This window comes from Sciurus carolinensis, chromosome 14, assembly GCF_902686445.1.
Source record: "Sciurus carolinensis chromosome 14, mSciCar1.2, whole genome shotgun sequence".
Lineage (NCBI taxonomy): Eukaryota > Metazoa > Chordata > Mammalia > Rodentia > Sciuridae > Sciurus > Sciurus carolinensis.
In genome coordinates, this window is record NC_062226.1 from 34,582,869 (window position 1) to 34,598,314 (window position 15,446).

General features: G+C 48.7%; 1 protein-coding gene across 1 annotated transcript; it reads right to left on the bottom strand.

Moving 5' to 3' along the window:
- Positions 1 to 8,792: 8,792 nt before the first annotated feature.
- Aldh1b1 (aldehyde dehydrogenase 1 family member B1) lies at positions 8,793 to 13,996 on the bottom strand. Its single transcript, XM_047524724.1, has 2 exons — positions 13,526 to 13,996; positions 8,793 to 11,599 (listed from the first exon to the last, which is right to left on the bottom strand). Exon 2 carries the CDS (start codon positions 11,587 to 11,589, stop codon positions 10,036 to 10,038), a length of 1,554 nt encoding a protein of 517 aa, XP_047380680.1. The 5' UTR covers positions 11,590 to 11,599; positions 13,526 to 13,996; the 3' UTR covers positions 8,793 to 10,035.
- Between the last annotated feature and the right edge of the window lie 1,450 nt (positions 13,997 to 15,446).

Genomic DNA, 15,446 nt, shown 5'->3' on the forward strand with positions numbered 1-15,446 from the left:
CTTCCATCTTAGAGTAAGATGGTCCCAAGCAAAAAAGATATGCAAGTGTAGTCTTAGCATGTTTTTTTTTTTTTTTAAAGATAATGTTCCTTCAAAAACAAATCATGGCCTCATATCTGGGTGTGCTCACACAGATGCATGGCATAAGCTGTCCTGCCTCTCCTCTTCACGGCTTTTCCTGCTCTAAGTAGACTTAGTCCTAGATGGATGGTTTTCAGGAGCCCCTTGGCTGGTGTTTGGGGACCAAGCCATCCACTCGTTAACCCATCCCTCCCGAAGCAGGTGCAGACCTGGCTTCTAACATCACCTTCTAGAAAGGGGCCAGGGCTCATCTCTGGGCTGTGGAGTCCCAGTGAAGTAGAATACATTTTATTTACAGACATGTTGACCTCACCCAAGAATAAAGCTTTTTTTCTTTTTTTTTTCTTTTGAAAAAAGGAGAATATTTACTGTCTGGTCCAGGACAGGGTCTTCCTCGGTGATTACAATTTCTGAACATCAGAATTTGGATCTCTCACTGTGGACAGCCCTTAAGGTTCATGAAGTACTTTCCCATCCATGATCCCAACCTAGGAGGGTAAGCAGGGCAGAAATTAAGGTCCCTCCCGTTTCAGATGAAGGCACACCAGGCCCTAGGAGGAAGCTCTTGGCCTGAGGTCTGGACATTAGATGAGTGGTTTTCAAACCTGAAAACATCGGGGCCCCTTCTTTGAATGAAATCAGATTTAAAATTGATTGAATTGGCTGCTCTTGGCTATTGGGTGTTGGAGTTGCCAGAAGACCTGCTCCCGTCCCCTCCCCCCGGGCACCTCCTGCCCCTCTCACCTCCCTGCACGGTGATTTTTTCCACATGCAAGAGTCTGCCATTGATTCCCCATGAACTGTGTGACTGAGAGATGACTTGGTCGGACACTTAATGAAATTATGTCAGAAGAAATAGGGATGCAGTTGCTCTGGAGAGGTAGTAGAACCACGTCATGCATCTCATGACGTGCACATTCTGCCAAGTCAGATGAATCACCTCAGATTTGCCTTGTCAAAATTAGAGACAAGACCTAGACCCAGAGAAGAGGGCAGATGGAGCCCTGTGGTCGAAGTGCCGCGTAGCCTGACCGCATGGGTCTGGGTTTAGCATATATCTACAGGCAAACGTAAATAAAATAATAAATGCTGCACTGTCTCAAATTTTCACCAAGACTCCCAAAGCAGATTAACACGATTGTTCAACTTAGTGGCTCATCACACGTGAGAGCCCCAGACCTCTTCTCGGGCCTAGAACGTGTGTTGCGGCTGCTGTTACCACTCAGAAGCATGATCCCCTCCCCAGCCCCACTGCCAAGCCTGTGTTTTTCTACCCTGTTTTTGTAGATGCCATGATGTCCCAATTCCTGCACCCTGAAAATAAATGTTTTTAAGGATGGTCTTTGTGGTCTCTGTCCTAGGGATGCTGCTGCAGATGGACTCCAGGTCCCACTGACACTTCTTGGCCATCTCTCCTGCATCCTACCCTCTGTTTCCTGCTTACGTCACCTACTTCTGTCCAAGCCTCCCTGCCTTTCCCACCTGGTCCCCTTGCTTGCAGTTTTCCACCAGCCCTAATCACCTGATCCTACCGATTCTTCTAAGGCCCTCGAACTTGCTTGGCCTGCTCTATGAGCATTCTAGTATCCATTCACTCACTGATCTGATGTTAATTTTGGAGGGGGAAGGTACCAGGGATTGAGCCCAGGGGCACTTAGCTGCTGAACCACATCCTCAGCCATTTTTTTTTTAATTTTATTTTTTAGTTGTAGATAGACCTTTATTTTATTTATTTATTTTTAAGTGGTGCTGAGGATCGAACACAATGCCTCACACACGCTAGGCAAGCGCTCCACCGCTGAGCCACAACCCCAGACCCCTTCTTTTTTTTTTTTTTTTTTATTTAGACACAAGGTCTTGCTAAGTTTCTTAGAGCCTCACTAAGTTGCTGAGGCTGGCTTTGAACTTGCCATTCTCCTGCCTCAGCCTCCTGAGCTGCTGGGATTATAGGCGTGCACCGCCACACCCAGCCCACTCACTGAGCTGGACTCTGCCATCTCCCATGCACTCACTGAGCAGCGTTCTCCAGGAGCCGGAAGGCTGTGGGATGCCAGGCATCGAAGGCACAGGCCAGGTGCCAGTGGGCCATGCCATACCTAGAGCCTTTTTGAAGCTGGCTGCCTGGTTGCTCAGTAAGATATTTTGAGAGAAAAAAAAACATTCCTATAGCATTTATCAGAGCATGTTATAATCGTTCTAGTTTATTACCTATTGTTTTAAATCCTTAACTATGCCTACTTTATTATTTATTTTTTAATTTATTTTTATTGTAAACAAGTGGGATACATGATGTTTTTGTTTGTACATGGAGTAACAGCATACCATTTGTGTAATCATACATTCACATAGGGTAATGAGGTTTGATTAATTCTGTTATTTTTTCCTTCCCCCTACCCCTCCCACCCCTCTTTTCCCTCTATACAGTCCCTCCTTCCTTCATTCTTGCCCCCCTCCCACCCCCCAATATGTGTCATCATCCACTTATCAGTGAGATCATTTGCCTTTTGGATTTTTGAGATTGGCTTATCTCACTTAGCATATTCTCCAATTTCATCCATTTGCCTGCAAATGCCATAATTTTATAACTGAGTAATATTCCATTGTATATATATACCACAGTTATCCATTCATCAATTGAAGGATATCTAGGTTGGTTCCACAGTCTGGCTATTGTGAATTGAGCAGCAATGAACATTGAGGTGTATGCCTAATTTATATTCAAATGTGTAGGCATGTCTACATAGGGAAAACCAGTATACATAGGCTTTGGTGCTATCCATGGTTTGAGGTGTCTACTCTTGGCCTTGGAACATGTAAGTTAGGATAAGGAGGGTCTACAAAATCCTAAAGCCAGCATTTGATCCCAAATACCCACTTTTTACTTTAAACCCCAAAAGGGCTGGTTTTTAGTCAAGGTGGTTTTTTTTTTCCTTCAGGTTTTAGGATGAAATTAATTCCTATGTCTTTAAAAACCATTGCTCTCCCCTCTCCCCCAGGGATGAATGATGCAGGGAAGATGAATAAGAAGCAGCAAATCCGTGGAGCACAGTCTCCTCTAATGAATTTCCTCATTCCCAGCCTTTGCCTGGGCCTCTTAAACATTAAATCAGAGAATGGTTATTATGTGATATTTTAATTAATTAAGGGAAATCACAGTACTCTGGTGTCTGCAGTTAAATGAATTCAGGACATGGTGCCCACACCGGCACGGCACTGGATGGCTTGCTGGCCACACCGGCTCAGTGGGGCTGGCCTCTCTTTCCTGCGGTGCCTACTCCTTCATGGTCAGGCCTGCTTGAGTTCAGCCTTGACTGCCTCCAGGGCTGAGAAGTGCCTGGTACCAGGAGAGAGGGACACCTGTCTTGCTGTCACTGCTGTCTCTTCCCTATGCCTAAATCTCCCCCATGATATTAGGAGAGGTTGGTTGTTGAGCGTGTGGGAATCGCTGGCGCGCAGGAGCGGAAGGGAGGAAGCCTCTTTTCTCCTGCATGAACCGACCCATCACACATTTGCAGAGCACCCGTTGTGCCCCAGGCATTGCAGGCTCCACAGTCTCAGCCCTGGCACAGAAAGCTGCCCGTGGCACCGGCATGGACTGGCTCTGTGCTGCTGAAGGTGTGTGCGGGCATGGCTTGGGAAGGACGGGCATTTGCTGTGGAGCTGGAGGAGCTGGAGCCAAGGTGAAGCGCTGTCACCACCTACAGGTCTGGGTCACTTCCCTCGGCTCTGAGCCTGTTTCCTCCTCAGCCCCTGGAGGTGAGCATCAGTACACTGGCCTGCTGCTCTGAGGACTCCTGACCATTGTGCAGGGACACAGAGGGCAGGGAGAGAAACCAGATGAGCTTGGAGCTGAGAGACAGTCTAGTGGGGCCAAAAAAAATATTAGACCCATTTCATGGCAAGCTGACCAGCAAGAGCTGCCAGAGGTCAAGACCAACTGACAGGTGGGCACTGTGAGCCCAAGGGGCCTGAGGTGGCTTCATCGAGAAGATCAGACAAAGGGCCTGAAGGAGGGAGACTCAGAGAAAACGGACTGAATTTGCAGATGAAGGAAGTAGGAGAGAGGAGCAGCAGGGTGAGGCTGGGTGGCAAAGGGCTCACGACAGGACTGACTGCTGAACAGGTCCCGGGAGGAGCCACTCACCGCACCACACACCTGCCTGGAGTGGCCAGGCAGCAGACCATCAGCATGCTGTCCCCAGGACCCGGGCCCCTTCACAGTGTCCCATTGTCGGGCCAACGCATCCCTTTGCACCAAGGACATTGAGTCACGTTGTTTTTGCCAGTGAAGCGTCAGTAGAGGTGTCCAGGTCAGAGATCAGGGCTTCTAAGAAGTCACTGCCTTTCCTGTTCCTTCCTCCCCACCTCCCAGCTGACATGGGTCTCTAGGGCCCTAAGTGTTCTTTTTTGGGGGGACAAGGGTATTGGGGATTTGGGGATTGAACTCAGAGGTACTGGGCCTCTGAGCCACATCCCCAGTCCTGTTTTATATTTAATTTAGAGACAGGGCCTCACTGTTGCTGAGGCTGCTTTGAACTTGTGATCCTCCTGCCTCAGCCTCCTGAGCCACTGGGATTATAGGCAGGTGCCACCACACCCAGCCCTAAATAGAAATTTTTAACCTCTTAATCCCAAAGGCTCCTTGGGCTTCTATATGTGAATTCATGAGTTCTGGGAAACCTTTGAGAAATGTTGTGTGAATTTTCATTTGGTAGAAAAAGTATCACTTTTATTAGCTCCTCCAAGGATCATGCAACACCCGGATGGTTAAGAACCATTGAGAGGGTGGAGCCACAAGTGGAAGTTAAGCTGTGCCCTTGAACCTGGAAGAAAATTGCATACGGACCTAATTCCTGCATTAGATAATTATGTAAACAATGAAGAGCCATTGTTGCCTTGAGCCCTTCAAACTTGGGGGCTCATTTGTTATGACACCTGACGTTATACTATACACATGGGGAGAAGGCTTGGTTAGGAGCCAAGAGGCCTGTGATTCATGCCACGTTCTGGTCCCACTGGACTTGTGACCTTGGACAGTGACTCTGTCCACCTCTGGTGAGGCAAGGTGGGGACATGCTGGAGGCTTTCAAAGGGGCTCATAACATGACTCCATTGCCTCTGAAGGTCTTCCTCACTCTAGGATTAGTGGACAGATCACTGGCTTGGGACTCTCAACTCATGGCAGTCTGGCTCTGTTCCCAGTCCCTCCACACAGACTGCTTCTACCCAGGTCTCCAGGGATGATCTGTGGCTGCAACAGAGAGGAGCAAGGGACCCGGCTGGAGTCCTGGTCCACTTAGCAGCTAAGCAGCTCCAGGACTTGATGTCCATCAAGTGCAGAATGATGGTACTATGTGCCTTGAGGGTGGCGGGGTATTAAAAGGTGCTTAATGAACGGTATCTTTTTCTCATGACCTCATGGCCCCTGAACTTCCACTTGGCATTGCACTTTTCACCCGGTTCTGTAACTGTCTCCCCTGCCGGGCTGTGGGCTCCCTCAAGGCAGAGACTGTCTGATTCAATTCTCTTTCCCCCACAATTGGCCTAGAGCCAAGACCTTTTATTTATTTTTTTATTTTTCTTCCCTTAAATAATGATGGATCTGAGAAAATCAATTAACAGAGTGACCACCAGAGGTCAGCCTCATGCCCAGAATTAAGCCCACCCAAATTAAAGTTCCATAGTGGCCTCGGATCTGACCAAGGGACTAGTGTGACTGAGCAGCAGTCCTGATGAATCCAGCAAGAAACCAGGTGTACTGGGCTTGGTCCGTGTCTCTTCGGGTTCTTCCGGCTTAGTTGTTTGATTCAATGGGCTCCTCGGTGCCCCGCTTCTGAATCCCAGTGCATGCTCATGGGAAACTGGCCCCACCAAGCTGGTTACTAAACCTCTCAACTTCTATTACCTCATGGTGGGACGGGGGGTAACCCAGAATTTTGCAGGGTAACTGTGAGGTCCCAAAGGTATATAAAGGTGAATGGCATAGTGCTGGGTAGAGCAAGAGCTTGGCAAAAGTTTGTCAAAAGGACAGAAGGCCCAGAGCTGAGCATCCACCACTCAGACTGGACAGGCACGGGCTGCTGAATGATGACGCCCAGTTAAACCTTCCGGTTCACAAGTCTGTAGTCAGAACAGTGGTAAAATGAGTGAAGAGGGCCACAGGGTGAGCTATAAGAACCGGACCCATCTGAATTCACAGACTCAATTTCAGGGCTTGACAATCACGAAATTAACCTGGAAAAACGAGGCCCAGAATAGCCAAAGCAATTCTTAGCGAGAGAGGCATCACAATACCAGACCTTAAATTATACTACAGAGCTACAGTAACAAAAACACATTGGTATTGGCACCAAAACAGACATGAAGACCCATGTTACAGTACAGAAGACACAGAGACAAACCCTCATAAATACAGTTCTCTCATACTAGACAAAAGTGCCATACACAAACATACTTTGGAGAAAAGATAGCCTCTTCAACAAATGGTGCTGGGAAAACTGGAAATCCACATGTAACAAAAAAGAAATTAATCCCCTATCTCTCACCCTGCACAAAACTCAACTTAAAGTGGATGAAGGATCTAAGCATTAGACCAGAGACCCTGTGCCTAGTAGAAGAAAAAGTAGGCCCAACTCTCTACTATGTTAGCTTAGGAACCGATTTCCTCAACAAGACTCCTAAAGCACAAGAAGTAAAATCGAGGATCAGTAAGTAGGATGGTATCCAACTGAAAAGTTTCTTCACAACAAAGGAAATAATTAAGAATGTGAAAAGTGAACCTACAGAATGGGAGAAAATCTTTACCACATGCTCCTCAGATAGAGCATTAATCTCCAGGATATATAAAGAACTCAAAAAACTTAACACCAGAAAACAACTCAATCAATAAACGGACAAAGGAGTTGAATAGACATTTCACAGAAGAAGAAATACCATCAGCCAACAAATATATGAAAAAAATTTCAACATCTGTAGCAATTAGAGAAATGCAAACTAAAGCTACACTAAGGTTTCATCTCACTCTAGTCAGAATGGCAATTATCAAGAATACAAGCAATAATACATGTTGGCAAGGATGTGGGGGAAAAGGCACACTCATACATTGCTGGTGGGACTGCAAATGGGTGCAACTACTCTGGGAAGCAGTGTGGAGATTTCCTCAGAAAACTTGGACTGGAACCACCATTTGACTCAGTTATTGCACTCCTTGGTTTATACCCAAAGGACTTAAAATCAGCATACTACAGTGACGCAGCCACATCAATGGTTATAGCAGCTCAGTTCACAATATCCAAGCTATGAAACTAACCTAGGTGCTCTTCCATGGATGAATAGATAAAGAAAATGTGGTACATATACACAAAGTAATATTAGCCATAAAGAAGAATGAAATTATGGCATTTGGCAGTAAATGGATGGAACTGGAGACTAGCATGTTAAGCGAAATCAGCCAATACCCGCCAAAATAAAGGTTGAATGTTCTTTCTGATATGTGAATGCTGACTCACAGTGGGCGGTGGTTTCCACTGGATTGGACAGGGGGCGGAGAGTGGGGGGAAGGGAGAGGGAGGAGAATAGGAAAGACAGTCGAATGAATCGGACATCACTTTCTTATGTTTACATATGAATGCACAACCAGTGTAACTCCATATCATTTACAACCACAAAAATGGGAAGTTATACTCCATGATATGTCAAAATACATTCTACTGTCATGTGTAACTAAAAAGAACAAATGAAAAATTCAAAAAAAGAATTTCAGGGTTTGAAATTAGAGGTCTTAAAGATTGCTTTTTCCCAATCCCACCCCCTAGTGGGACACCCTCTACAAAGTTCCTCTCTAGTCTAGAGGTAATAAATAAGGGAAGGATTTGTTAAATATTGTGATCCTCTGTGTTAGCCATTAGGGAAACCCACCCAGCCTCCCTCTGCCGTCTCCCCATGAGAAACCTTCACTACTGTGCAGCAGAGGTGCCAACAGGCTCCAGGAGAAAGGAATGGAAGGTGCACTTCAGAGTCAAGGTCACCTCAGCCTTAGCTGACACAGGAAGGAGGTCCTAGGAAGGGAGATGAGAGAATCACACAGACCTAAGCCCTCAAGAAGCCATTTCAGGCCACACCACATCAAGAGGCTAGGATGTTAGAGCCATGGCCAGAGGGTGTCACTCACAGAATGAGTGGACTTAAACACAGGGTGATCTGCGAGCAACGTGGTCTAGAAGATGGAAGGAGACACAGGCTCAGCATTCTGCTTCTGACCTTGGCCTGGCTGGCACGGGTTTACCTTGACTCCATCACTCTGGGAATGAAAGCAGCAAGACTAACCATAATCATAGTGCACTCTGAGGTTTGGAACTCTGGAAACCTCTGGCTGCTGGGCTTGGCTTGAGGAGTGGTGTGGCTTGACAGGGGCTGGGGGGCAATGCCCGTGAAAGTCTCAAAATGAGGTAGTCTTGTCTAGGCAGGAACCAGAAATTTTCTCTATGGGTCTCAAATTTGCACTTTGTCATCAGCCAAGAGAAAATGAAAACAAAAACAGACACACTGTGGAACAGACTTTGGCACCTGGCTGGGTGTAGACAAGATAACTACCTGGGTCCCTTCCAGTCCCAGGAGTCTAAAATATTCAACAGCACTATACACACACACACACACACACACACACACACACACACACACATATATGAATAAACACAGGGAGGATTTGCAAATAGAATGTATGGGTTTATTTTAATTTTTAAATGGAATTAAAAATACCATAATTAAAGTGTACAATTCAGTTGTTTTTAGTACATGTTCAAAGTTCTGCAACTATTACCACTTTCTAATTCTAGAACGTTTTCAAAATATCCCAGAAAGTGATCCCACATCTACAAGCAGCAAGTCCCCATCCCTCCTCCCCTAGCCCTTGCCAACCACTAATCTACTTTCTATCTCTATGGATTTGCCTGGTGGACATTTCCAATAAATGAACTCATACAACGTGTAATCTTGCATGTCTGGCTTCAAGTTCACTATATTATAGCATATGTCAGAAATTCATTTTTTCTTTTTTTTGGTAGTATTGGGGATTGAACCCAGGGCCTCACATGTTCTAGACAAGTGCTCTACTGCTGATCTAAACCCCCAGCTCTTTTTATTTTTTATTTTGAAGCAAGGTCTCACTGAGTTGCCCAGGCTGGCCTTGAACTCACAATCCTGCCTCAGCCTCCAGAGTAGCTGGGATTACAGGAGTGTCCCACCGTGCCTGGCACTTGTTCCTTCGTTTGGAGAATAGTTAAAGGAATAGCCCAAGGAAAGCTTCTGTTTATCCACTTACCAGTAATGGGCACTGGGCATGTTCAAGTTTGGTTTAAAGATTTGATTATATATAAATGCATTCTTTGCCTACCCTTTTCCTCAAATGAAGGAAAATCAGTAATAAAATGAAGGACAAGCAAAGCACCCAGCAACTGGAACTTCGAAAAAAAAAAAAGCCCTGATTTTTAGGTTAAGTATATGAAAAACAGGGTCAAGATTTGGCGTACGCCTAGTTCAAAACTCTTATTAATGTCTTTCAATCCTCTATCTGAGGTGAGACCATTCTCAAAGACACTGATTCATCTACTGGAAAGTCCCTGGATCAGCAGGAAGAATCAAAAGTGACTGTCCACCCAATTTGTGCTTTTAATATGCCTTCCAGAGACTCCTAAGTTTTCATGGAAGTAACTCAAGGGGCACCAAGAGTGCAGGGTCCTGAGAAGCAGAGGAAAAGGGACTCTGAACCCAGCTCCCAGCCCTGCTTTAAATAGAATAGCTCTGATTTAGTTGTTTTATTTGTTGGAGTTCCTTCTAAGAGTTCATTTGGAACAAATAAAGGGAATCCATGGCCAAAAAAAAAAAAAAATTGGCAAGCACTTGGTCTAGACAGCTGTGGAATTGCAGGGCTGGGCTGGGTCTGCGTGGTGGCCATTCTCATGAGTTTTTCTGAGGAACCTTAATGGTGACAGTCTTCACCTCTGTGTAGGCTTTAAGCCCATCCTCCCCCAGCTCCCTCCCGTTGCCAGATTCCTTAAAACCTCCAAACGGTGTGTGGCAGGTGACAATATTGTAGGTGTTCACCCACACTGTCCCGGCCTGGAGCGCCTGGGTAAAGTACATGGCCTTGTCCAGGTCCCTGGTGAACACGGCAGCAGCCAGGCCGTACCTGGTGTTGTTGGCCCTCTCAATCACCTCCTCGATCTTCTTGAACTTGAACAGGGGCTGCACGGGCCCAAAGATCTCCTCCTTGGCGATCCTCATGTCATCCTGCACGTCACCAAAGACAGTAGGCTTGATGAAGAAACCGCGCTCCCCAAAACGTTCCCCACCGCAAAGGACTTTTGCCCCCTCCTTCTGGCCAAGCTGGATGTACCCCAGGATACGTTCAAATTGCTCCTTGTCCACCTGGGGCCCCTGCTGGGTGTCCAGCTCAAAGGGGTTCCCAACTTTCCTCTGCCTGGCCTTCTCCACGGTTCTCTCGAGAAACTCATCGTAGATGGATTCTTCAACAAAGGTCCGGGAACCAGCACAGCAGCACTGGCCCATGTTGAAGAAGAGGGCTTCGTGACACTGGTCCACAGCGTGACTCATGTCGGCGTCGGCCAACACAATGCTGGGGCTCTTCCCACCCAGCTCCAGGGTGACTCTCTTGAGGTTGGAATCGCCAGCAGCCTTCTGGATCAGGTGGCCCACCTCCGTGGAGCCAGTGAAGGCGATTTTGTCAACATCCATGTGCTGGGCGATGGCCGCTCCTGCTGTTGGGCCGTAGCCGGTGATGATGTTCACCACCCCAGGGGGAAAGCCGGCCTCCTTGATGAGGGAGGCCACGTACAGGGCAGAAAGCGGGGTCTGCTCTGCAACCTTCATGACCACAGTGTTGCCTGTGGCAAGTGCTGGGGCGAGCTTCCAGCCCTGCATGACCAAGGGGAAGTTCCATGGTATTATCTGGCCACAGACACCCACAGGCTCGTGCCGGGTGAAGCAGAAATGCTCGCCATCCATGGGGATGGTCTTGCCATGCCATTTGTCGGCCCAGCCAGCGAAGTAGCGGTACACCTTGATGACCTCGTCCAGATCCAAGGCATAAGACTCTTGGAAAGGCTTCCCATTGTCCAAGGTCTCCAGTGAGGCTAAGTAGACACGATCCCGCTCCACTAGGTCAGCCAGGCGGTTCAACAGCCGGCCCCGCTCAGAGGCATCCATCCGGCGCCACGGGGATCCCAGGCGGAAGGCCTCACGGGCTGCTTTCACCGCCCGGTCCACATCAGCCCTGTCCCCTTCAGCCACGTGCCCGATGACCTCACCTGTGCTGGGGTTGACCGTGGGGAAGGTCTTCTTGCTGACTGCATCTTGCCACTCGTTGTTGATGAACAGCTGGCTGTAGCGGATGTCTGGGTTCAAGATCGGGCTTGGGAGGGCTGCTGCTGAGGAGTACGGGGCGGTCCTGCCCTGGAGGCAAAGCAGCCGGGGCACCAGGAAGCGCAGCATGCTGACCACTCTGGAGAGGGACAGATGGAACCAGGGTGAGCAGGTGAGGGGTGGATAAAGGGGCCACCCAAGGCCCACCGATTCATATATTCTGATATTCTGGTTGTAGCATAAAGGGGTATTGCCTCTGAAAACATGGGTTGCTATAGGGCCTGAAAACTCTGGTCCAGTTCTATCATGTTCCCCCTCTCCTCTGACTTGCTCCCTCACCTCTTCTGCCAAAATGCCATCTCCTTAGCAAGGCCTTCCCTGATCAACCTTTACAGAAGTGAGCCTCTTCCTGGCCCACACTCTTACCTGCATCCTGCTTGGCATTTCTCCACGTAATGTTATTTTTTTTTTTGTCTCCCATGCACCATGAGGGCAGGCCTTTGGGCTTGTCATTGTTTCATTCATTGCTAGGTCTCTGATCCCTAGAATTATGCTTGCTATAGAATAGCTGCTCAACAGACAGTCACTGAACGATATACTGAGGCCACAGGGGAATTCCTGCAAAGGCCACTGAAGAACTGACCTCAGATTTTAGTAGAAACTAAAGGAACTTGGAGTCAGTTGCCCTCTGGAAGTGGCTTGCTGCATGTCACCTCGAAGCCCAGTTCCCTCCTTTGTGAAATGCCCCATGAAGTTATGTTGAATGGGGTCTTGCCCCTAAAAAGTCAGACACACTCCACCCAGGACATCGAAGCTGTCAGTGCCTCCAAAACCAACCTAGCCCAGCCCCTAGGCACAGGTCTCTGTCTGAGCCTCAGCTTGCCGGAGGTTGCTACCAGGTATGCAGCAGCTGGAAAAGTCTGTGTATTCTGGGCCATAGACTCTGGGACTCTGGGACTCTGAAAACCAGGTAGACTAAATAAACATTAATCAGTGTCTAAAGTACTTAGATTAGATGAAGCAGTTGAGCGCTATCCCCACCCCTCTCTACCCCACCCCATCTGGGCCACTACAGCAGCTCCAAGAAATAAAGAACTCATTCAGCAAAGCAAGGCTCCAGTCAGGTCCCCAAACCCATAAAAAGCAATGCTGCCCAGGCAAGCCCTCCCTGATGGAGGAGGAGGGGGCAGGCTGAGCCCACAGACCTGTCAGGGGTACACCTAAGTTCCTCTGCTCAGAGTTCTGCCACATGCTGGGACAGAAGCAAACTTACGACCCAGAAGCTTTGGTGGAAGAGGAAGATCCCAGGGGAAGGTGGAAGAATGGGGGTTCATCAATCCATGGAGTGGGTTTTGGAGGTATTAAGCGGGCAGAAGTGGTCCTGACCAAGGCTGGCAAACTACTTCTTGGCCACACCAAGGCTGTTCCCACTCCTGCAGCCGATATGTGGTCTATGCCATTGACTCCATTCCAAATAGGAAGATCACTACTCACAGGTGCTGCTCATTTTACCGTTTGCAAGCCATTTTCTCATTGTAAATGTTATCAAGCCTCCCTGGGCGATCTGGGCAGATGTTGACCCCCATTCTGAAAGAAGACTGGGGATCAGAGAGGTTCAGGGACCCACTGAGGACACAGAGCAGGCCTAGCTTTGCATTTCCTCCCGCGTACAGGCAGGGTTTTTTTTTTTTTTTTTTTTTTTTTTTTTTTTTTTTTTTTAAACAGCGCCCACCGAGCTAACGAGCGGACTTTGAGTACTCAGGGACTCCAGCAGCACCTAGCTCGCTCCTTCTAGAGGGAGGGGGCGCGCGTCCCAGCTTCTGGACTAAGGTCAGAGGCCCTCGGTTGTAGTAGGCCTGGTGGGCGGGAGTGTTGGGGTCGTAGTAACATGGCAGGGTTTGGAAGGTCTGTGTCCTCTGGACAGCGTCAACCAGAGACCAAGGAGAGGGAAAGAGGGAGGGAGGAGGGTCCTGTACCGAGCGCCAAGCATAAAGGTCGGGCCGCAGAGGGAGACGCCGCGGGGCAGAGAGCTGCGGCTTGCCGGGGGAGAAGGGCCGTTAGCTACCTGCAACAGGCTCGGGATCGGGCTCAGGATCCAGTCCAGCTTCAGACGAGGGCTCTTCTAGGTCCGGTACCGCACCCCTCCGGAAACGCGCTGCAGACCCCGCCTCCACGCCCCCGCTCGGCGGCCAATGACGCTCCGCCGCCCAAGAGGCCCCTGCTGCGCCCCGGGCGCCGTCCGCGCTTGCCTAGGGCAGGGGCCGCTCCCGCCCAGGGGCTGGGGTTTCGGCGTTTGCTACTTCCAGGCGCCCAGCCTTTCCCAGCCTCGCTGCCCGAGGCAGCTGGCAGAACTCCAGCGCTCCCCAGCCCCCTTCTCCACGGGATAGGCGGCCACACTGTCAAGTCCCAGCTCCCCAGGCGCTTTTTTGGTGGGGAAGATAGAGACCTGGAGAGACAGGGGCTTCCCCAGGGCACACAGCAAGACTCCCTTCCGCACTGTGCCCTTGACCAGATTCCCATCCTGGAGCTTCTCCTTAACAGTCCTCTGCCGCGGCTCTCCCCTGGTTTCACCGATTTCTGATTGCGACTTCCATTTTCTCTGCCCCTTTCCCCAGTTCCTTTAAGATTTTATATTTGTGCTTTTTTTTTTTTTTTGGCGGTGAGGATTGAACCCAGGGCCTTGTGCATGCAAAGCAAGCGCTCTACCAACTGAGCTATCTCCCCAGCTCCTATTTGTGCATTTTTAAAATGTCGATTTTCTTTGCCCCAAGGCCTACACACACACACACACACACACACACACATACACACGCGCGCGCGCGCACACACACACACCACACACTTGTAGAAAGCTTGGAAAACAGAAAAAGGTGAAAGAAGAAAGAAAACACCCGTAATCCTTTCACCCAAAGGTAGTCATTATTAAGGTTGGGTTCATCTTGCCAGTCTTTCTCCACCTGCATCTTTAAAAACAATTATTTTAATAAAAATGAAATCATACAGTGAATTCTAATGCTTAAAAAAAAACTTAGCACTCTATTATGAACTTTTGTCCTATGATTTGTTACAGATGACATCATCCTCTGCTAGGTGACATATAGTTCCACTGTAGGGGTGAAGCTTCCGAAGTTCCCTGGTCTCCATCGTAGTGCTGTAAAGGATGCTAAGGTGGGCAATCTGTGTGGGTCTCTCACTCCACACCCATCGCGCCCACCTTCTGGTTGGAGAGGTCAGAAAGCTACCCGCTGTGTTTCTCAGCCTCCTCAGCTGGAGTTCTGGAGTGGACTAGATGCTGCCAATCTGTACTGCTGGGTGGGGAGCAGGAGCGTGAACGGGAGGGGGGGTACTGTCCTGCCCTTTGGGGTGTCACTCACAGAATATTAGACATGTAAGGATTTTCCTCAGCAGCCTTCCTGTCTTTTCCCCGCGTCCTGGCTCTGTAGGGGAAGTTGTGGGTACAGTTCCTTGACTCCCACTACCTAGATTGAACCATGGCTGCAGGAACGTATCTTGCTCAAATAACTCCAGGGGGCCTCAGATAGTAATGAGGCTAGCAGGTCTTGTCCAGGGTGCTCTGGGGGTCAGTCCTGGTCTTCCTCTGACTCTTCTGTCAATTCTGTGAATGCTCAGTCCCCTGTTTTAAACATCTGAGGCTCCACACACAGCATTTAGAGTGTTCTGGACATTTTCCTGTTGAACCTCACTCACATAGTTCTTTGATTAAGCTACATCACTGTGGAATCTTTGCCTTATCCTCAGGGTGTTCACAGCACTGGCTGCAGAATTTAGCCCTTCATTAAGGCACTAGGTTTTGTGTCTTGTCACCTTGATACCGCTTTTCAGGGGGATTTCTCGGCAATCATGTCACCCTCTTGCAAAACCCTTTCTGCCTCCCCCACAGCACGTGGACAATCAACACCCTTTGGGCACTTGGCATGGTACTCCTGGGTCGATTGATTTAATGATTAGTTGGTCAATCATTGACA

Excerpts from the sequence above, each read along its gene's own strand:
- Aldh1b1 (XM_047524724.1), bottom strand. The coding sequence starts at position 11,589 with ATGCTGCGCTTCCTGGTGCCCCGGCTGCTTTGCCTCCAGGGCAGGACC.